The sequence below is a fragment of the Pygocentrus nattereri genome, chromosome 20 (genome assembly GCF_015220715.1).
Source record: "Pygocentrus nattereri isolate fPygNat1 chromosome 20, fPygNat1.pri, whole genome shotgun sequence".
Taxonomy (NCBI): domain Eukaryota; kingdom Metazoa; phylum Chordata; class Actinopteri; order Characiformes; family Serrasalmidae; genus Pygocentrus; species Pygocentrus nattereri.
The window spans coordinates 33465117-33489528 of NC_051230.1; the positions used below are offsets into that span (position 1 = coordinate 33465117).

Below are 24412 nucleotides of genomic sequence, written 5' to 3' on the forward strand. Positions count from 1 at the left end.
GTGTTTTAACCCTCTTTCTTTGTGCTTATATTTTATTATTCTAATTATTAATCTCTATTTTATTGCGTTACATTTTAGCCTGTCCACTTATCAGTTTATTCTGAATTATTTTATTTCTTCTTAATTAAATCCTCATTGCTTTTTTTTTGCTCTTACCATTTAATTTGTATTCTGTTTATAAAGTTCCTTATTTTAGCTTGCCTGCTTAAATATTTGATTTTAATTTTAATTTTTTTCAGTCACTTTAAGTTAAGGGGCGGGGTTTTGGGGGGAGGGGCGCCGATAATATGTTTGCATCCACCTCAGAAAGTATGTAGTTGCACCCCTGCTCCACACCACACGTATCCAGTGCCCAGATGTTCTTGTTTCGAGATGTTAAGCTGAAAGAAATCTTTACTCACATTTTTGTGGAACGCATTCTTTCTTCAGTGAAGGAAAAAAGTAACCGGAACTGCTCTTTTTTACTCTGTTGCTCCAGTGTTTGGTAAGATATTCTTTCAGTCTGTCTACCCTGTGCTGCTGGAGTGGAATGTCTTTGGAATTTGCTTTACACGGCTTTATGCATAAGTTAGTGCACCCCTGGTCAAATTCCCTGTACTGTTGATTCTGTAAGTGAACATCTTCTACAGAGACACTCACTTTGCACTTTAATACACGACTACTGAATTAAACTTTTGGGAAAAAATAAAACAAAATGAGGGCCATGCAAAAGTTATGACATATTTTATGTTTTATACCTAATTGTGCAGAAAAATGACATATTTAAGTTTGTTCCCTGTAGAGGAAGCATTGACTTATTTTGACATAAAAAATCAACAAACCGTGTATTCTAAACCTAAAAGGGTAACGGCTAAAGGGGTATTCCAGGCTTTGCATGCAGCTGCAGTTACACATTTCAATGGTTTTTTCATTGGAATTCAGCAACAACACACTGGCCACACCAAATACAGATGGAACAGAACTCAGGCGCAAAACTGTGATCAGTGCTGCAGTATTTATTGAGTTTAATGTGTAACTTATTGGCAAAGCAGAATTTTTCAGAGCTGGATTGCAAATACAGCGCAAGCAGGGATACATAGACTTCACAACATCAACTGTTTTATATTTCATTTATTTTTATGTGAGTTTGTGAGTTTTGAGTTTGCAGGCTTTTGCTCTTCTGCACTGTAAAAATTAGTGAGCTCAACTTAAAGTGTTAAGGTAACAGTATAACAGCATTTCATGAGTTAACTCAACTTGAGGACACAAACTCAAACGTCTTAGTCAAAAGTTGGATAAACAAAACCGATTGAGACGCTTTCTATCACGCAATCCCACCAGGAATATTTTTATCTTGGGCTCCCACTTACGTATGGCTATGACATCACTGGGTAACTCGCAATCTCTATATAATGGAGGTAAAGTTTAGATAATTGCATCACGTTACTTTTTAAAGTTGATACAACAAATATGTTTTTCAGTATATCAGACATTTATGGATGAAGAAACATGAGAAACTTTTTCGCAGTCTGTTTCTCATGAAGAAAATCTATATCGTTTACCTAACAGAGCTAAACATGTGAGAACTTTTGACTAAACTAAGAAGTTTGAGTTGGGTAAACTTCAGTGCCCTCAAGTTGAGTTAATCTCATACTGTATAAAATTTCTAACTGACTTTTTCACAGTCTGTATGTAAATTCAGGCATACGTGTTGAAATTACCGTATATGGTAATCCACCCTATGCTACAGGTGAAGTAGATAGATAATGAGTTGAAAAACACCTGTTAGCTCTTTGAAACAGGACAGACATGCAGAGAATTGTAACTGGCAATAACTAATTATGGGAGGAAATTTGGTAGAAATTTGAAGGTAAAGTTTTAAAAAACGTTTTTAACCTCAGTTTCTGTAGATAAATCATACAAACTCTTTGTTGAAACCTGGTAAACAGTCATCTTTTGGGATCCTGACTGCCATTGCATGTTGATAAAGTTTCAAAGTACAGTCATTTTCTATGTGAAAATAAGCTGACATCCTCTGTACTGTCCTGTTTGACATTCTGTGATGTTAAACGTCTACAGGGAGTCCCTCATTTAGGAAAATCATTATACAGCTTGGAGCAAGAACACATATGACATCTTTGTCTCAACTGAAAAAGCTACGATGCTAACAGTGCTAACCGGGCAGGAGAAAGCGTTGAGGTCAAAGCAGGTCTAGTCATCATCGCCGGATGCAGTGTTTAATAGAGATCAGATCAGCACTGGTCGGTCTACCTGGCTGAAGACATACACTGGAGCCTAACGGTCAGCAGGGACACAGAAATTGTTCCTCTCCTCACATTGTTTACAATTAGAATCACACTGATAAAGAGGAACGGTATATGTTATGTTCCTGAAGGCTTTTATCAGACACTCCTTCTTTTCTACGTCTTTTCGATAGATCTTCGTGAAAACAAAAGCCGTTGGCCCTTGGAGGGAGTTAAGATTGTGAAGAAAAGAATAAATACACTTCTTTGTTCCCGACCTTATTTTATCTGCAGTTTCATTTAGACACATTTCCAAACAGGGGGAGTTGTAGGTGTAAAAGATTAAACAGTCATTATGTCTTCCCTCTGGAGTTGTGAGGTTAAATATGGCACTTCCGTTATTTTCTATTAACAGCCGAAACTCTGAATGTTTATTATTCTTATATGTGGCAGCAATAACATTTTGTCCTATATACACTGTATTGTTACCTTTAGAAGACAGTGTACTGTTGAATTGAGCTACTTCTTTTCTGAGTAAATCAAAAATGGTTTTATTTTGGTTAAAACCCTTAAGACAGATGTCTCTTGCAGTCCTGATTGCCATAGCATACTGACGGGGTATTGGTAACTGTTGATCAGAGGGTTCATCCGCTGGTGCTGATAGACATGGACATAGAAATGCCAGTAATCTATTTAGTAAGTTTCTAAATCCTGTCTGATCAGCATCTGGAACTGCACTGCACAGAAATGATAAAAGATTAAAGTGAGCATCAGAGCACTCATTGAACTCCACTCTGAAGTGGATCACTTTTTATTTAGGTTTATTAGGTTTTTATTTACATTTTTTAAAAATGTATATTTGTTATAGTGATCAAACAATCAGTACTTACTGCACATTTATCACCTTGACTATGTTCTCCAGTGCGGTCAGGTCTACAGGTTCCTGGCCTTCAACATCCCTGATTCCTGAAGAGAGCAGAGAGAGGAGGAGCGCTGCCCTCAGCACACCTGTCCACACCTGCACACAGTTTCAAACGTCACTACAGTCGGACAACCGACACAAATACTACAAAAGGGAAGTTTAACTCATTTTTCAAACTTTCACTATAACAGTATAACGGTTCAGACATCTTTACAGTGGTGGTGATGGGAACCAGGCGTCGCCATGACTACAACACAGATACAGACACTTTATTTACCATCCAGAACCACCAGAGAACCTACACAAGTCTTCTGAGCTTATATGATGGTAAAATAGTGATAAATCTGAAAATATAAGTTTTCTTTGGGGGCAATTTTTCTCACAATGCTCTTTAAAAATAGATTTTAGGCCAAAATATATCAAAACTATTATAAAACAAGGTCATAAGGAAGCATATTCATAATCTTTTTACAAAATAAGACATGTTTTTACAAAACCACTTTCTGTAAGGTACGTTGTGAAAGATAATGGTATATTTTGCTGAAAGGTTTGCTGAACTTTGAACAAACTATAATTCTGCTCAAATTACTTGTGAAATTGAAATCAAATAGCAAATTTCAGTAAATTTTATGCTTTGCAATTTATTAGAATTTAGACCCTGAACTTCTGAATTGTCATTTATAGTTCACCATCTGGTTTTAGTTCAAATAAATTTGTTAATTTAGGCAATCAATTTCCCAAAGAGCTTCTTACCATGATGGGCTGAGATGTTTGCAGACGTGCTGAATCTTCTCAGTTTGGCTGGGATGTGCAGGAGAACGAGGAAGACTCGTTCACTTATCATGTCCCAGCCACTCGTCATGCAGGAAAATCACTCATTTCCATTTACTACGAGATTCCAGATAAGAGGTCATTTTATGAAAATGAAGTTATGGTAGAACTCCATTATTTGGTAGAAGACTGCCAAAGACTTCAACAAGAGTCCATATGGTGGAGACCTGAATTCTTCTTATTTACTTTTTCATTGTAAAACTTCGATGTGTATTAACAATATTGAAATTTCAGAATGTACCATTCAAAAACAGCCTGTTTTTAATTCACATATCACAAAAAAACGGCATATTTACATATACACAGCAGGTTAGCTACGCTCACTCACACTTCAGTTATAAAGAGTGTTTTAGCTCGTACTGCATTTTGAATAAGGCGCAATACAGGACAGCCAATCAAAGATGCAGTAACAAAAACAGCTTGTTTAATTCTAAAGGATAAAAAGATTCTGGAAAATGGTCTTATAGAAATTAATTCTGACTATTTTTGGTAAATAGAATCACATATCATAAGTGGACCTCAGGGGAAAAAATATTAGGAAATTGGCTGTTTAATAAACTTTACCAGCTTAAAGGGGAACTCTCACATTCAGAGCGGTTTGGTGTGAAACATTCTGTTCTAGAGAAACTTAGAGTCAGAGCTGTTCACAGTGGTGGTGATAGGAACCAGACATCCACCTCTAAAAGCTCCCTCACATATAGTTACCACAGTATTGAAAGTGATAGATGTGTGTTGTTCTAGTGAGATCAATATATTTTAGCACTTTAAAATCTATTTTTAAGGTAAATGTATTAAATCTTCAGGCCCTGCCTCAGGTGAAGCTGCTCATTTTAATAACTGCTGTGCTGCATTTACATGCCATCTCATACTGTGGCAAAGGAGCTTCATCTAAATCCACGGACTTCTAACTGCAGGTATTTGAACATGGAAATATAATGTAATGTGGTTTAAGATAAGTGGTCAGTTATCAGAATAGAAGACGATGGTTTTCACTAACGGCTTACAGACAGAGGTAAATCAGAGGTTAAGCTAAGGCAAATGAGTCTCCTTATTCTCCACTGCCATTGGCTGCTGATGCGGTGATCTCCAGCTGCTGTTAGGCTTCAGTACACATAGCAAGCTCTGCTAATCAGCTCATGTAAACTGTAACTGAAATGTAGCAGCTTAAGTAACATTATGAATGAAAGTCATGGACACTGTGTCCTCAGGACTAAAGACCACTCAGCTTGTTATCACTGCACAGTTCAAAAGCCAGTATTCATGATGGTTTAGTGGGGCATTAGTGCACATGGCATGGGTGACTGGCACATCTGTGAAGGCTCCATTAACACTGAATGTTATATACACCAATCAGGCATAACATTCTGACCACCTCCTTGCTCATTGTCCACTTTATCAGCTCCACTTGGAGCTGGAGCTGGAGTTTTTAAACACCTCAGTGTCACTGCTGGACTGAGAATAGTCCTTCTTCTTCTTTCGGCTGCTCCCTTTAGGGGTCGCCACAGCGGATCATCTGCCTCCATCTTGCCCTATCCACTGCCTCCTCTACTTTCACACCAACCATCTCCATGTCCACCTTCACTACATCCATAAACCTTCTCTGAGGTCTACCTCTTCTCCTTCTACCCGGCAGCTCCATCTCCAACGTTCTTTGACCAATATATCCACTATTCCTCCTCAACACATGTCCAAACCATCTCAACCTGGCCTCTCTGGCTTTATCTCCAAACTGCTCCACCTTCACTGTCCCTCTGATCTGCTCATTTCTAATCTTGTCCATCCTTGTAACTCCCAACGAAAATCTCAGCATCTTCATCTCCGCCACCTCCAGCTCATCCTCCTGTCTTTTAGACAGAGCCACAGTCTCCAAACCAGACATCATAGCAGGACGCACTACTGTCTTGTAGACCTTCCCTTTCACTCTTGCTGCTATCCTTCTGTCACACATCAGCCCTGACACCCATCTCCACCCACTCCATCCTGCCTGCACCCTCTTCTTCACCTCTTTTCCACAATGTCCATTGCTCTGGATGGTTGACCCAAGATATTTGAAGTCATCCACCTTTACGACCTCTACTCCTTGTGTCTTCACCTTTCCACCTGCCTCCCTCTCATTCACACACATGTATTCCGTCTTGTCTCTACTGACCTTCATTCCTCTCCTCTCCAGTGCAAACCTCCACCTCTCCAGATTCTCTTCCACCTGCTCTCTACTCTCACCACAGATTACAATGTCATCTGCAAACATCATGGTCCATGGAGACTCCTGCCTGACCTCATCTGTCAACCTGTCCATCACCATTGCAAAGAGGAAGGGGCTCAAAGCTGATCCCTGATGTAACCCCACCTTCACCTTGAAACCATTTGTCACTCTAACTGCACACCTCACCACTGTCTCACTATCCTCATACATGTCCTGCACCACCCTAACATACTTTTCAGCTACACCTGACTTCCTCATACAGTACCACAGTTCCTGTCTTGGCACCCTATCATCTGCCTTCTCTAGATCCACAAAGACTCAATGCAGCTCCTTCTGACCTTCTCTGTACTTCACTACCAACACTCTCAATGCAAAAACTGCATCTGTGGTGCTCTTTCTGGGCATGAAACCAAACTGCTGCTCACTGGTCTGAACCTCTCGCCTTAGCCTTGCTTCAACAACTCTTTCCCATACCTTCATGGTGTGGCTCATCAACTTTATACCTCTGTAGTTACTGCAGCTCTGCACATCACCCTTGTTCTTAAAAATGGGGACCAGTACACTGTTTCTCCACTCATCAGGCATCCTCTCAGTCTCCAGGATTTTGTTAAACAACCTGGTTAAAAAGTCCACTGCCTTCTCTCCTAAACATCTCCATACCTCCACAGGTATGTCATCTGGACCAACTGCCTTTCCATTCTTCATCCTTTTTAAAGCTGCCCTCACTTCCAGCTCTATCTCTCTGTTTAGCCAAACGATACAAGTCCTTTACTCCTTCTTTACTGTCCAGCCTCTCATACAGCTCATCATAGGCCTGAGCCTTTGCCTTTGCCACCATTCTTTTCGCTATGCGACGAGCCTCACGGTACTCCTGCCTACTTCCTTCATCTCTCTGGTTATCCCACTTTTTCTTAGCTGCCTTCTACTTCTGAATACTCTCCTGGAATTCCCCATTCCACCACCAACTTTCCTTGTCTTCTTTCTTCTGACCAGACGAAACACCCAACACATGCCCGTTTCTCTCACCACCTTAGCTGTAGTTTCCCAGTCCTCAGGTACGTTTCTCAACAGTCAGGTTTAAAACATTTCTGTTATTATTACTGCACTTTACTATAATAACACTGTAACAACAATGTAACAACATACATTAATTTTTTCTTAAACTTTAGATAATAACTAGAATATAAAACTGTGTTTTTAAGGCCCGTGACCCTGAGGAAGAAGCAGCTTAGAAAATGTGTGTGTGTGTGTGTGTGTGTGTGTGTGTGTGTGTGTGTGTGTGTGTGTGTGTGTTTAATGCGCTCCCTTTGCTTTTTTTTTTAATTCATCACTGGCTATTCAGACCACTGAACCTCACAGACACTTTCATTGTTATAGAAATATTTTTTCGGATTTATGATGTTAGGAACACATTCTTATATACAAGGAAGCTTCTTTGTTGTTTTGCTGATCAGAGAATCACTACTTACTGCACATTTATCACCTTAACTATGTGCTCCAGTGCAGTCAGGTCTACAGATTGCTGGCCTTCAACATCCGTGATTCCTGAAGAGAGCAGAGAGAGTCTGGTTCCTATCACCACCACTGTGAACAGTTCTGACTCGGTAAGTTTCTCTAGAACAGAGCGTTTCACACCAAACCGCTCTGAACAAGTGTTTTTACAGCTTAAACATTTAATAATGCAGAAAATGTTTAAAATTTGCAAAACAGCAAATTTCATATTTAGTTAAAAGTCATATTAACCTTCCAGGACCTGACACGGAAAAGTTCTAGTAAGCTAAATATAATTCCTTCTTTAAAATAAAGGCTGTACTGAATCTTCATGCTAGGCCCTCTTTCGCTCGGAGCTGCTTTTCACTTCTAACTGCAGATATTTGAACATGTAACGGGATGTAACGTGAGAGGCATTTGTCACATGGTTATCACTAACTGCTCACTAATGCCATTTGTGAGGTCAGACACTGATGTTGGATGAGAGGGTCTGGCTCACAGTCTCTGTTCTAGTTCATACCAAAGGTGTTGGATGGATGAAAAGGTTCTTCCCCAAACTGTTTCCACAAAGTTGGAAGTTTACAATTGTGTAAAATCTCTTGGTGCTGAAGCATCAAGATTTCCCTTCACTGGAAATAAGGGTTCTAGACCAACCCTTGAAAAACAGCCCCATATCGTCATCCCTCCTCCACCAAACTTTACAGCTGGCACAGTGCAGTCTAGCAGGTAATGTTCTCCTGACATTCGCCAAACCCAGACTCGTCCATCAGACCAACAGATAGAGTAGTGTGATTGGTCACTCCACAGAATACCTTTCACTGTCCAGTGATATGAGTCCAATGGCAGCACTTAACACCACTCCATCTGACACCTGGCATTGGGCATAGTGATCTTAGGCTTGTGTGCTGCTGTTCAGCCATGGAAACCCATTTTCAAGTTCCTAACATGCAACCTTTTACTGATGTAGTTCCAGAAGAAAGTCTTTTTACTGATGATTCAACAGAGGATAGATACTGTGTGCTTCAGCCTCATTTAGATATTTAGAATCAGCATACACTTTAGAACCTCATATAGTAATGATGAACAAAACAAAACAGTAAAATAAAAGCATTTTTCTCTGTAATAGAAAATAATACGCGATAATAAAACCGTTCCAACAGAAAAATAACGTAATAACGTGACATTGTCAACGGATGCGGTGGCAGTAATCTGAAAAACAAATCAAGATAGAATTTCGCAAATAATGTAGAAATTAAATATCAGGCTAAATGAACAGTGTTTCAGAAATGCCCAGTATGCTACCAGTGTGGTGTCGGTTTATGGCACTTTCAAGACCATAGTAGAGAAACAGTACCTGCTGTGTGAGGGCCCATGGGGGTCCTGACCACTGAAGAACAGGGTAACAGAGTATCAGAGAAACAGATGGACTACAGTCTGTAACTGTAGAACTAGAGAGTGCAGCTATACAGTAAGTGGAGCTGATAAGATGGACAATGAGTGTAGAAACAAGGAGGTGGTCATGATGTTCTGCCTGATCAGTGTATATTGGTCAAGAGTTGTTGTATATACTCAGTAACCCTTGATCTGAATATCTACGATCTGAATATTTCATATTTTTTCCTTAGTAAATATGAAACGTTTCTACTTATTGTAGTTCTGCAATATTTTTGATACATATCCACTTTCAGGCTGCAGACACAAGTGCATATTTTGGATATTGCTGACAGCTAAAGGCGGAAAGTAAACCACAAGTGTGGGAGGGAACTAGATAACATCTTAAAGGATGTTACTTTCTGACTGATCTTAACAGCACGTTAGTTTGAAGTAGCTGGATTGATGGCCTGGTTAACGTGACTATATGAACTCTGTCCACTCTTATACACTCGATCACCCCTGGCAGTGGTCATACAGGAGTAAGAGAGCTTTGGGAGTTCCATCAGAGGAGGTATCAATGGAGAGAACATCGAGAATGTCATCCTAATACTAAGCTAACCTTTTCAAAAACAGATTTGGACTGAAATTCAAATCCATTCAAACTCTTAACAAATAAAGCTAATTAAGAAATAAAGCTAACTCTAAAAAGTTCACATAAGAACAATGGGTTTTTTCAGGATGCAAACTTTAACATCAGATTAAATTAAAAAGAAGAATGAAATAAATAATCATTTCAATTATAAACATTACTTCTGTAGGACTTTTTATACATTAAAATGCAGCTCAGCTTGCTTTACAAGGACGAAGGCAAGAGAACCAGCACAAGAGAACAAAAAACTGAATTCTGAAAATAAAACCACTGAATAAAATAATAAAGGATGGAAAATGCAATAATCGATCAGTGTAAAAATAATAATGAAGTACAAATGCAATAGCAATAACAAAGGAATTGCAGAGACAGTGACAAACCTCAGATAGATAGATAAATAAATAAATAAATAAATAAATAAATAAATAAATAAATAAATGGCCATAAAGTTGGACAAAAAAATTACAAAAAGTAAAACCAGAGAAAAGCTGCAAATATAAACTAAACCACAGCCCTAAGAATATAGAAGGTATCCATGTTAATGAAAAATAGTCATTACTAATATCTTAATAACAAAATAAAATTAATTAAAAAAAAAGTTTAGAATCATCGTTTAGAAAACATTGATGTTTGAATTCACTCTAACGGCAACATAAACCTCTATTTTAAATGATGGAATTCAAGCTTTGGCCACAGTTCATCTCGTTCATCTCGCTTAAAATATCTAAAAATGTCCAAAAGTGTCCAGACAGTCCATCTAACGAGTGAAATCAGGTGCACTTGTAAGCAGTTGTGCGAACATAGCTGATACAGTCTCCATAGAAAAGCACTGCTCGTGGGTGAATGCAATCAGATCCACGCAGCAATGTTCCAACATGTAGTGTAAAGCCTTCCCAGAAAAGTAGAGGCTGTTACTGCGGCAGACAAGGACAAACTCACTACTACTACCCTTCAGAAACAAAATCCCTGCGGTCAGAAGAAAACCTCGTAACTTTACAGGAGAAGGAAAAAACATACTTTACTTTTAATGTAAGTCAATGGAACCAGAATTTTTTCCAAGTCATTTCGGGCCGATTCTATTGGCCCATTCATCATGAAATTAAGGCATGATGTGAAAAACAACAGGCATTTTCAAAATTGATCAAAAACTGAAAAACATCAAAAATGGAGATACAAGGTTTTGTTCGGACAGCAGTGAAATACTCCTGAGCCCCTTTTGTCTTAAACTGAATAAGCTCTACACTTGTAACAGCATGTAAAGCAGGATCAGCGGGTCTCCTTTCACTGGCACACAGTGTTCACCTGGCATCAACAGGTGAGTTCACTTTAGCCAAATATGCAGTGCAGTGTGCAGTTTCATTAGCGTGCTGCTTATGTGTACCAGTAAGGACATTTCACAATGTTTATATTATCATAACAATGCGGTTCAACATGACACACAAGAGTCTAGATCCACTGAATCACTTCATGGAAGTTAGTGTTCAACTCCAAGTTTGCCCAAAGCTTTCCTGGCAAGTTATCTTCACATACATCTCATAGAACCGCCCATCTGCTTGTAGGCTACCTTAAACGTCTAGCTTCCAGCACACTCCCATCAGCTGCAACTGCTCAGCAAGCAAGTGAGCAAGCCAGAGAGAGACTGAGGCCTTTTTCAATGTATATATATTGAGATACAGCACCACCTAAAACCTCTAATGACCTTATGCATTTCAAGGACCAGCCAACAGGCCTGAAAAACAAGAGCAGCCAATAGTAATAATAATAAGCTAATAATATCCTGTATTATTTTAAACTATAGTAAATATAGCCAAGAGAAATGTGCAGTAAAAGTCAGCAAAGTAAACAACAGACTCCTTCTTTTAAACAGCATCATCATAAGCATAAAGACCACAGGATCAACGCAAGCTGCTACAATAAACAGCCAAAACATCAGATAAGACAATAACATGAAATAACATTCCTGCCTATTTAAAGTTCCTTCTGTGTCTAGAATTTAGACTGCAATGCTTTTAGTTTGACAGTCAGAGGTGTTTTTAATTTATCTTCATGATAGAAATATTAATAGAAAGACACAAAACCGTAAAAATGATGCAGGACGTGCACCAGTGAGCATCAGGATTATGGCGTAAACACACTCGACCCATGGAAAACAGTTAAACCAACTCAAAACGTTTCACAAGCAAAACCCCTTCCAACACTGCTGTTCTGCAGTCGGGGAAGACTCCGCCCACTAGACCTCCACCACTAAACAAAGGTGTATCTGCTCCTTCAGTTCAACTGTGAACTTCTTTCAAAGTCATTATGGAAAGTCTGTCCACTCGACGGGCATCTCGATGCCACAGGGCAGTTATTTCCAGGCCAAATACAGGCTCACATTTCTTTAAATGGGGAAAGACCTATTGTTCATGGTTTATGAGACATGGTTTGTCTTCATGTAAACACTGACTTAATTATGATTTAAAAAAAAAACATAAAAACAAAGAAAAACAGGATTAGCTGTGCTATATGAGCTGATTTGCATATGACACACCACAGCATAAATGTGGACACATTTGGCTAACGAGTGTGAGCTTGTGTGGTTGGTTAGGTTATCAGATTACAGCCCAGATGCAAGTCACATTAAACAAGCAGGTGCAAACCAGACGCACGTCGGCTTTTGGGGTAAGACAAGGAACGAAACAGGAAAGCGATGGTTGAACAAAATAGTTACAATGTTACATTAAGTGTGTTTATATGCAGTCAATGATCTCATCATCAGATTTCTGCAGTTATCTGATTATCCAAAGATTAAGGCCTAGAAATCCAACGAAGAGGCTGGATTTTAGCTCCGTAATCAGATTTCTCAGTCCTGTGACTCTTACTCTGATTTCTTTCACACTTCTCAGTCTGAGCATGTGCGAAAACAGATTGCCCTTCTTGAAATGAGAGCAGCGTCGCCACGAGACACAGTTAAAAACTCTGCTGCATCTTGTGACCAAGGATGTAAATATTCGTTATCTTCTAGATGCTGTATGTTCATATTTTCAGGTGAAGTGACAGTGTTTAAAAAAAAAAAGGTGCCGTGTCGTAAAGTTCGAGTCCAGCGCTATGATTATGTCATGTCCTCCTCATGCTGTGAGTTTATCAGCTGGTTGTAAAGCAGAAATCTGATTACTGTCTGACTCATGCAGACCTGGAGTCTCCCCATGATCTGGTTTCTCAAGTCCACGCGAATGTGTTGATCAGATTTTCTGCAGTTATCAGATTATGAAGTGCATGTAAACACGTGTTTTTATTTGATAAGATTGTTCTTAAAACCAAAAAAGGTCAGTTGAAAAGACTGCCACTGCTTTCATGGCATTCGCATTGATTTTTTTTCCAAATCAAGCAGCTGGACTGGAAAATGATCCGACGACATACTTAATCCTCTTATTAATGACTTTATTTTTCATACAGTGTTTTCCCCTTTGGCCAGTTCCAGTGCTCAGCGGTTTACTTCATTTATCAAATATTCAGCGCTGTGTTCCTGTGAAGGAGGGAAGTGACCCTCTTCCTGTACACATGCTAATGGTTTACTGGTTGAAGCAGAGAGCCGTGAAATCTGCATTAACATACAGTGAGTCATGAAGTCTCTCCTTATTCTAGCACTCAGTGTTCATCTGGCATCGGCAGGTGAGTTCACTTTTAAACAGTTTCTTAGGCAAAATATCTATATGTAATATATGAATGTAAAATATAAATACCATATAAAGGTATTGTAGTATTAATTTATGTGTATTAATATATGGCATTAAGTGAAATATAGCGCAGAATACAGTACTCTGTGGGTCATAGCTCATAACTTTGTTAATACTTTCCAAAAAAACTGACTTTTAACCCCTGAAATGGGAGCTGCAAAGTTTTATTACACACCTCTATAAACTAAGAATAGCTCAGCCAGTTTGCACTGAAGTCCCTGTAGTGACTGAATAATAACCAGGTTAACAATTTCTGCAATTAAATCAATTGAGAACATTAAAATAGCATTAGTCCTGTGATGAAAGAGACTGGACACCAAAAATCTCTATATAATAGTGAATATAATGAAGTTATACGGCAGAATGAAAAACATGTATCAGATGAAAATAGAATAATGTTAATGGAACTGATGAAAAGAAGGAATGAAAGAAAGAAAGAAAGATAGTTCTAATGCCATTAAAATAGCATTAATTTAATCCCATTTACAGATGAGCTTGTAGGGGCAGGGAATGATACAGTAGATAAAATGAAAAGTAAATATAAACAGAGAAATTATGATTATACATATGACTCTGGTTTGGTGTCATGTGAGAGTCTGTAGCATTATGGGAAATGGAGTCCTGTTTGGCTTGGAAGCCAGAAAGAAGCGTGACAACTAAACGGTTCAAAGGCCCTAAACCTGGACCTTATGGTACTCCACAAGAAATGTACACACACGTTTATATATAATTAGTAATGTACATATCCGCATATATATATATATATATATATATATATATATATATATATATATATATATATATATATATATATATCTCCATCCATCCATTTTCTAAGCCGCTTCTCCGTCAGGGTCATGGGGGGGGTGCTGGAGCCTATCCCAGCAGTCATCGAGCGGAAGGCAGGATACACCCTGGACAGGTCGCCAGTCCATCGCAGGGCAGTGTGTATATATATATATATATATATATGGGCTGTCAGACGATTTAAAATTTTAATCGCGATTAATCTCAGAATTTCATGTAGAATTTCATCGCATTTTTTTATCTCTGTAAATGTTATAGAAAATAAGGATTTTTAAGTGAAAAGTTACAAGTAAAATGGTGAACACATTTATGCTAAATGTACTTATGTTATAAAACTGCTGGGATGAGAGAAAACAGGGAGTTAGGGAGCTGCAGTCTCAAATATAAAACATGTAGTCACAGACTACTGTGTCTCAGTTCAGATCTGTGTAAGAAAAGAAAATAAAAACTAAATAAAACTTCAATTGTGCTGAAGTTGTATTCATTCACAGCCTGTAGGTCTTCACAGTACTGCACAAACAAAGTTGGACTTCAGTAAAGACATGTAATGTCATATCACAGAGCTACAGCACTGTAAACAGCATGTAAACGTGGCTACTCACTAGCCACATTTACATGCAGCCTAATAATCCGTTAATAATCCGACTAATAGCCCAATTGGAATAGAATACGTCCATGTAAACACCTCAAATCGGAATAGTCTAGTCCGATTGAGGCCATTTGGAATATAATTTCTATCCAATTGGACGACCTGTAAATAATCCGTTAAATAGAAGAATAATATCCGTGTAAACGCCTGAATCCGATTACACTCCGATCGGAATGTGTAAGTACAGTCTGCACATGCCCGGCGCGTCACAGCGAAAGGTTTATACCGTTTAACATGGCGTAGCAGAAACTGGTCTGCAGAGGAGACGAGGTTCATACTCTGAGCTTTAAAAGACGGCGGTGGGACGGACAGCCAGCTTATGTGTCTCAGAGCGCGACGTCTTCCTCTCGCCGCTTCCTTTATAAGGACAGGTGAAGGACGTTTTTCTGAGTCTGACGTCAGTTTAAAACAAAAACACATGCACTGCTCATCTCACTCTGACTGGACCTCACGTGATGTTCACTGACATGTTAACGTTTACTCTGAGCGCTGCTCTACGCATGCGCATCACTTTGCATCGGATTACTTGTAGCGGGCATGTAAACGAAGATTTTCATCAGACTGATGAACAGAGTGAGCATAAACACCTCAGTCTGAATCTGTAATCTGATTCTTTTCATTCGGATTTGCAATAATCTTTGCATGTAAACACAGAAACTTACTCCTGTACTCTTATTGAGAGACACCGCGCACGGTCAAGTCTCAACATGAACTACGGATGACCAAATAGAATTTGCGTTAACGGCACTATATTTTTTAATCACGTTAAATTGAGATCATGTTAATGCGTTATTATCGCATTAACTTTATATATAAAATTAGGGCTGTCAAAGTTAATCAGTTAGTTTATAATGATTATAAATTATGATCAATTATCATTGACAACCCTCTCCATGGATCACCACCTTATCGTGGTGGAGAGGTTTGTGTGCTTGAAGGACCCTAGGAGCTATGTTGTCTGGAGCAAAAGCTCCTGGTAGGGTCTCCCATGGCAAACTGGTCCTAGGTGACAGGCCAGACAAAGTGTGATCCATAACCACCCCTATGAGGACAACAAAGCAGGACTTGTGTACCCTGCCCGGATCAGGGTTACTGGGGCCCCACCCTGGAGCCAGGCCTGGGGGAAGGGTTCGCCAGCGAGCGTCTGGTGGCCGGGCATTTACTCATGGTGCCCGGCCGGGCCCAGCCCGAAGGAGCTACATGAGTCCCCCCTCCCATCGACCCACCACCGATGGGAGGGGCAGTAGTAGGGGTTCGGTGCTTTGTGGATTGGGCAGTGTCCGAAGGCGTGGGCCTTGGCGTTCTGATCCTCGGTTGCTGAAACTGGCTTTTGGAACTTGGAACGTTACCTCACTGGCGGGGAAGGAGCCTGAGTTGGTGCGCGAGGTTGAGAGATACCGGCTAGATATAGTCGGGCTCACCTCAACACACAGCTTGGGCTCTGGGTCCAATCTCCTTGAGAGGGGCTGGACTTTTTTCTTTTCTGGAGTTGCCCATGGTGAGAGGCGGCGGGCAGGTGTGGGCTTTCTCATAGCCCCTCGACTCGGCGCCTGTATGTTGGGGTTTTCTCCGGTGGACGAGAGGGTAGCTTCCCTACGCCTTCGGGTTGGGGAACGGGTCCTGACTGTTGTCTGTGCTTATGCACCGAACAGCAGTTCAGAATACCCAGCCTTCATAGAGTCCTTGGAAGGGGTGCTTGAAAGTGCTCCTCCTGGAGACTCGATTGTCCTACTGGAGGACTTTAACGCTCACGTGGGCAATGACAGTAAGACCTGGAGGGGTGTGATTGGGAGGAATGGCCTCTCTGATCTGAACCCGAGTGGTGTTCAGTTTTTGGACTTCTGTGCAAACCACAGTTTGTCCATAACGAACACCATGTTTGAACACAAGGATGTCCATAAGTGCACATGGCACCAGGACACCCTAGGCCGCAGTTCAATGATTGACTTTGTTGTTGTGTCAGCGGACTTGCGGCCATGTGTACTGGACACTCGGGTAAAGAGAGGAGCTGAGCTGTCAACTGATCACCACCTGGTGGTGAGTTGGATCAGGTGGTGGGGGAAGATGCCAGTCAGACCAGGCAAACCCAGGAACGTCTGGCAGAAGAACCTATCAGATTGATCTTCAACTCACACCTCCGTCAGAACTTCAACCAGATATCGGGGGAGGTGGGGGACATTGACTCAGAATGGGCTATGTTCCGCTCCTCCATTGTTGAAGCGGCTGACTGTAGCTGTGGTCGCAAGGTAGTTGGTGCCTGTCGGGGCGGTAATCCTCGAACCCGGTGGTGGACACCCCAGGTGAGAGATGCCGTCAAGCTGAAGAAGGAGTCCTACCGGACATGGTTGGCCTGTAGGACACCAGAGGCAGCTGGCAGGTATCGACAGGCCAAGCGATCTGCGGCTTCAGTCGTTGCCAAGGCAAAAACCCAGGTGTGGGAAGAGTTCGGTGAGGCCTTGGAAAGTGACTAAGTCAGCTCCGAAAAGATTCTGGCAAACCGTCAGGCGACTCAGAAGGGGAAAGCAGTGTGCCACTAGCACTGTATGTAGTGGAGATGGTGTGCTGCTGACTTCGACTGAAGACGTCATTGGGCGGTGGAAGGAATACTTTGAGGACCTTCTCAATCCCACCAACACGTTCTCCAGTGAGGAGGCAGAGTCTGGGGACACGGGAATAGGCTTGTCCATTACTGAGGCCGAAGTCGCTAAGGTAGTTAAAAAGCTCCTTGGCGGCAGGGCTGCATGAGATCCGTCCCGAGTTCCTCAAGGCTCTGGATGTTGTGGGGCTGTCTTGGCTGACACGCCTTTTCAACATTGCGTGGACAGACTGGGGTGGTGGTGCCTCTTTTTAAAAAGGGGGACCGGAGGGTGTGTTCCAACTACAGGGGAATCACACTCCTCAGCCTCCCTGGTAAGGTCTATGCAAGGGTACTGGAGAAGAGAGTCCGGTTTATAGTCGAACCTCGGATTCAGGAGGAGCAGTGCGGGTTCCGCCCTGGTCGTGGAACACTGGACCAACTCTTTACCCTCTCCAGGATTCTGGAGGGTTCATGGGAGTTTGCCCAACCAGTCCACATGTGCTTTGTGGATCTGGAGAAGGCATTCGACTGTGTTCCCTGGGGTATTCTGTGGGAGGTGCTTCGGGAGTACGGGGTACATGGCTCTTTGCTATGAGCCATTCAGGCCCTGTACAAACAAAGCAGGAGTTTGGTTCGCATGGCCGGCAGTAAGTCAGACTTTTTCCCAGTGAGAGTTGGACTCCGTCAGGGCTGCCCTTTGTCACCAATTCTATTCATAATTTTTATGGATAGAATTTCTAGGCGCAGTCAGGGGATGGAGGGTGTCCGGTTTGGTGACCCCAGGGTCACATCTCTGCTGTTTGCAGATGATGTGGTCCTATTGGGGACATCAGGCCGTGAACTTCAGCTTTCACTGGATCGGTTTGCAGCCGAGTGTGAAGCGGCCGGGATGAGGATCAGTACCTCCAAATCCGAGGCCATGGTTCTCACGCGGGAAAGGGTGGAGAGCCCTCTCTGGGTCGGGGATGAGCTCTTGCCTCAAGTGGAGGAGTTTAAGTATCTCGGGGTCTTGTTCACGAGTGATGGTACAAGGGAGTGGGAGATTGACAGGCGGATTGGTGCTGGGTCAGCAGTGATGCGGGCTCTTTACAGGTCTGTTGTGGTAAAGAAAGAGCTGAGCCATAAGACAAGGCTCTCGATTTACTGGTCGATCTACGTTCCCACCCTCACCTATGGTCATGAGCTTTGGGTAATGACCGAAAGAACGAGATCGCGAATACAAGCGGCTGAAATGAGTTTCCTCCGCAGGGTGGCTGGACTCTCCCTTAGAGATAGGGTGAGAAGTTCGGTCATCCGGGAGGGACTCGGAGTAGAGCCGCTGCTTCTTCACGTCGAGAGGAGCCAGTTGAGGTGGTTCGGGCATCTTGTTAGGATGCCTCCTGGACGCCTCCCTTGGGAGGTGTCACAGGCAAGTCCACCGGGGAGGAGACCCCGGGGAAGGCCCAGGACATGCTGGCGTGACTATATCGCCCAGCTTGCCTGGGAGCGCCTCAGAATCCCTCCCAGGGAGCTAGTGGAAGTGGCTGGGGAAAGGGAGGTCTGGGCTTCATTGCTCAGGATGCTGCCCCTGCGACCCGAACCCCGGAGAAGCGGAAGATGATGGATGGATGGATGGATGGATGTCATTGACAACATTTTCATTTTACAATCACAGCCATGAGCATCATTGAAAAGTATTAGGAATCAGAGCTTTTGTTCCTTCATCCACGATCACTGTAAAGCACAGTCTCTTAGTTTATTGCTTTACTTTACAATTTCTAAAGTAATACAATAAGTTTTTTACAGAGAGTTAGTGATACATATATGCAGCTACACCGGATCTCTGAAATACACTATGACTCGAGTGAAAATTTGTCAGGTAATGAATAAACATCCATTTATCAACATGGAAAGATTCAGAAATGAAATAAAACAAAACTGCGAGGACCTTCATAAATCAAACAATGGCTATAAAATATAATTACGGGCCAGAAAATAACTATTACTCAGTGGATTTGGGTAAGAAGTTTAAAACAGCCAGAGTTGTAGTGAACTTCCCTGGAAAAAGAAGCAATAATACAAATATAGAGACAAATATAATATTTGCACAGAAATGCAATTTGTTTTAAACTTCTTAAAGCTTTTATTTTGTAGCAGAAATATTGAAATCTGTGTGAAATGTTGAATTACAAGGGTCTGAAGGCCTGCATATTGAGCAAGCCTGTTGTGGTGGTAAATACTAGAGCTCAATTGACAGCTGAATGGAGATCAGACTGCAGTGCTGAACCTGTAGATAACGGAGGTGAATGGAGATCAGACTGCAGTGCCGTATCTGTAGATAACTGAATGGAGATCAGACTGCAGTGCTGAACCTGTAGATAACTGAATGGAGATCAGACTGCAGTGCCGAACCGGTAGATAATAGAGCTGAACGGTGAACGGAGATCAGACTGCAGTGCTGTATCTGTAGATAACTGAATGGAGATCAGACTGCAGTGCTGAACCTGTAGATAATAGAGCTGAACGGTGAACGGAGATCAGACTGCAGTGCTGAACCTGTAGATAACTGAATGGAGATCAGACTGCAGTGCCGTATCTGTAGATAACTGAATGGAGATCAGACTGCAGTGCTGAACCTGTAGATAACTGAATGGAGATCAGACTGCAGTGCTGAACCTGTAGATAACTGAATGGAGATCAGACTGCAGTGCCGAACCTGTAGATAACTGAATGGAGATCAGACTGCAGTGCCGAACCTGTAGATAATAGAGCTGAACGGTGAATGGAGATCAGACTGCAGTGCTGAACCTATAGATAACTGAATGGAGATCAGACTGCAGTGCCGTATCTGTAGATAACTGAATGGAGATCAGACTGCAGTGCTGAACCTGTAGATAACTGAATGGAGATCAGACTGCAGTGCCGAACCGGTAGATAATAGAGCTGAACGGTGAACGGAGATCAGACTGCAGTGCTGTATCTGTAGATAACTGAATGGAGATCAGACTGCAGTGCTGAACCTGTAGATAATAGAGCTGAACGGTGAACGGAGATCAGACTGCAGTGCTGAACCTGTAGATAACTGAATGGAGATCAGACTGCAGTGCCGTATCTGTAGATAACTGAATGGAGATCAGACTGCAGTGCTGAACCTGTAGATAACTGAATGGAGATCAGACTGCAGTGCCGTATCTGTAGATAACTGAATGGAGATCAGACTGCAGTGCCGTATCTGTAGATAACTGAATGGAGATCAGACTGCAGTGCTGAACCTGTAGATAACTGAATGGAGATCAGACTGCAGTGCCGTATCTGTAGATAACTGAATGGAGATCAGACTGCAGTGCCGTATCTGTAGATAACTGAATGGAGATCAGACTGCAGTGCTGAACCTGTAGATAACTGAATGGAGATCAGACTGCAGTGCTGAACCTGTAGATAACTGAATGGAGATCAGACTGCAGTAGTTTAATTTCTGTTATTTTGTGTCAGTATGAAGTGTTCGTCTCTCTGCAGGTGTTCACACAGTGCAGTGGATGTACGGCTGTGAACTGGATGATGATGGGACCAAAAGAGGATATGATCAGTACGGTAAAGATGGAGAAAACTACATCAGTCTGGACCTGAACACTCTCACCTGGACTGCAGCTAACGCTAAAGCTGTTATCACAAAAGAGAAGTGGGATAGTGAACCCTTGGCTCCTCAGATGAAGAACTATCTGGACAATGACTGTATCAATTTGTTAAAAAAGTATACAGGTGATGGCAGATCCACTGTAAAGATGAGAGGTAAAGTAATATGTTCTGTTACTGTATCTGTTCACTCTAACTCAGGGTTGGGATAGCTACTGAAAAATTAGCTGCTTTTTTAGAAAAAAAGTAGTGGCTACGTTTTAGCTGTGTTTTGGAAAAGTAGTGGCTACGTTTTAGCTATGTTTTGGAAAAGTAGTGGCTATGTTTTAGCTGTGTTTTGGAAAAGTAGTGGCTACGTTTTATCTGTGGTCACACAGCAATGCAGACAACTTAATGGCAAAGAGAGAGATTTAAGACAAACATCGATTTGGAGATAAATGGATTTATTTACATTTACAAGCGCTCAACTGGTTTCTCCGTATGTTTCTCCACCTTAAGTGGCGCAGCAGTACAGTCTGTTGCCTCAGGCACTATTTAAGGTGGAACGGGAATATCCGAACGAGAAGCTGGAGAATGAGAAGTGACTTCAGCCTTGAAAAAGATGAGCACTGAGAGACAATTTACAAAAGGTTAAAGGTTTCTTATATTTTTAACCTGTAGTAGTACATCAGCACACACTGAGACATATTTACAGCCAAGATGGTAAAACCGATATAAGATGTTGTGCCTCCCAAGGTGGTGTGATTTTTGTTGAAAGGACAAAAAGGCTCATCTTAACATTTCGGTTGAGACCTTTGAGCTAAGTGGTTCAGATTTTGCGCAGATTGGGGGGGGGGGGGGGGGGGGGGGGTTATGTTAGCCAGTTCTGAAAACAATGAAAATGTACTTTGTTGGCAAATAACATGGTGTCATATTGTCTACTGAGGAGAAAAGACCCTGTGTGAAAGAGACCATGAGTCCTCCTCAGCATCCAACTTGACGTGATCGCTCTGTTAGCTCATCTAACATGAAAACCTGGCAATGTCAAAGCCCTCCCTGTGAAAGTGACCAGCGTACGTCGTGTTGGTTTAAGCAGGCCAGGTGCTGATTCACACTTTTCTGGCTGTCCAGTAAACCTAGTCTTGATAGGTTGATCTCAGGCTGCTCCAACAAGAACAGTTAGACATCAAATAAGACTACAGTGCAGCCGTTATTTCTATTACATTTTTATTAACTACTCAAAGACGTAGGCCACATTTTGGCGTAAAGGCTTTGCTGATTTTTACCTTACTCTCCTAATACTGGCTATTATTATACATTTCTTTTATTCAATATGATAAGCCCACCTCTCTTTCTCTCCTCCAGAACCTTCAGACCAGTCTCTGTTAACTAAGGTGATCCTCTCTCCAGTGGATTATGAGTCTACAGGTCAGTTCCAGAGCTGAGACTGTATGAGTGGCGGCACATTCTTCACCTGTGAATCACTGTCTGTCTTTATGTTTGTCTTTACAGAGATGAAGTAGAGGGAAGAAGAACAAAACTGAAGCTGAATGAAAAAGTATTGAACAGTATAATAACGTCCTTTTTATGAGAAAAACATTCAACTGTCTCAATATAAAAGTTCTCTTTCAATATGAATACTATACATAAAGTCTGTATGCTGTCACTCACCCTGATCTCAATCAGCTACAGTCAGAGCTCGGCTGCCCTTTGTGTCTCCAAAGCCTGAGCTATGGAATATTAAGGTTGAGGGCCCCCAATTTAGTTTTTTCAGCATGTCACTCATGTTCTTATAATTTAAAATATCAAAAAACAAGATTCCCAAACAGTTAAACAATGAATGGTCAGTGTAGATGGCAAGCATGCTGGTCTTTATCAGTTGTTGCCATAAGGTGGCAGTATTGCGGAAATGTAGGAATCCATCCACATTTGCACCAAAACTCCTGCTATCCCATAGTCTGAAAAAGGCAGTTCAACAGGTCTTTAGTAAAAGCAAATGGTTCTATACAGAACCATGAGTCCTACATAGAACAATTTAATGAATAAATGGTTCCATGCATGGTGAAATGGTTCTTCAGTTGGTGAATGTGCTATAGATGGCTTGAAACTGTTCTATATAGAAACAAAAAGGGTTCTTCTATTAGTACAATATCACAATAATGTCACTTGTAACAGCAGTAGAACCCTTTTTGGTGCTGTATAGAACCATTCTCAAAAAGTCTGTATACAGAACCTTACAGAACATATTCTCCATCAATCTGAAGAACCGTTTCACCATGTAAAGAACCGTTTAAGGGCGCAAATAGAACCATTGCCTTCACTAAGGACCCTTGAAGAACCATCGTTTTAAGTGTTCACACTAACTTACTTTCGATGTTTAGTTCTCGCTAATTTACCAGCCACTGATTTGATGTGAAGACCACTGAAAATGTTTTGCTGTTTTGGCCTCGGTCCTCGATCATTTTGCACAGCGATGTCCACTCGAGCGTTCAGCAGTGACTCCACCCAGTGTTGTGCTGAACCCCTGACCTGAAGGAGTTAGCGTTAGCATCAGCATCAAACAAAAGACAGGAGGCGTGTTTGATCCGTGTTCACATCAGCACTTTGTTATCGATCTCCATACAAGGTCAGTGATGTCATACACGTCATACAGAATGACGATGGCGAGGGAGGAAGCAGGTGAGCTGCAGGAACGAGCGCGGCCCGTTCCTCATGGTGGCCTGGAGCGGCTAGCTGGCTAACTCTGGCTAACACCGTTTGCTAATCTTCAGTTTAGCATTCTTCATCTTAAACTGGCTTGGTTTACGCTCAGTTCACTCTCGTGGGGCCAGACGTGACCTCAGGACGAGACGAGACTACACGTCTGTGGACAACCTTCAAATCTTCTGGTGCTGGGTTGTGCTGCTAACAAGGGCTCTCTGCTAATCCCCGCCTCCAGATTCCTCTGGTCCATGCTCTTTAACGTCCATCTTCAAGAGGCGGTGGACTGGTTTAGAAATAGACCCTCATATACGTCTACGTTCCCCCACGTTTAGCCCAGAACATCTCATGGTTGTCCCCAGATGTTCTCACATCTGTTCCCACAAGATTTCAGCAATGTTTTGAGTCAGACAGGTCAAACTCGCTTCAGAGTTGTCCAGCTAGCCGAGTCAGCCACAGGTGAGGAACAGAGCCAACAGAGACGACTCAAACAGAGAGAGAGCAGCTGGACCTCACTGACCTCCAGCCTGTCAGATTCGTTTTTGTTTAATTAGCCAATGGACTGGGCAGTTTTACTCATCCAATGATTTCACCAGTAACTGGCAGCTGAATTTAATGGAAACTGAAAGTTGTTCTACAGTCTTGTTTGAGAGGGGGAAAAAAAGCTGTTTGCCATTTT

General features: G+C 41.8%; 1 protein-coding gene across 1 annotated transcript; it reads left to right on the top strand.

Annotated features, from left to right (window-relative positions):
* The first annotated feature begins 13293 nt into the window (after positions 1-13293).
* LOC119261802 (saoe class I histocompatibility antigen, A alpha chain-like) lies at positions 13294-22556 on the top strand. The gene is made up of 4 exons (XM_037531540.1): positions 13294-13343; positions 20938-21210; positions 22399-22461; positions 22546-22556. Exons 1-4 carry the CDS (start codon positions 13295-13297, stop codon positions 22554-22556), a joined length of 396 nt encoding a protein of 131 aa, XP_037387437.1. The 5' UTR covers position 13294.
* The last annotated feature ends 1856 nt before the right edge of the window (positions 22557-24412 follow it).

Coding starts and splice junctions, on each gene's coding strand:
- LOC119261802 (XM_037531540.1), top strand. CDS start 13,295: ATGAAGTCTCTCCTTATTCTAGCACTCAGTGTTCATCTGGCATCGGCA. Junction 13,344..20,937: donor TGTTCATCTGGCATCGGCAG/GTGAGTTCACTT, acceptor GTCTCTCTGCAG/GTGTTCACACAGTGCAGTGG. Junction 21,211..22,398: donor ATCCACTGTAAAGATGAGAG/GTAAAGTAATAT, acceptor TCTCTCCTCCAG/AACCTTCAGACCAGTCTCTG.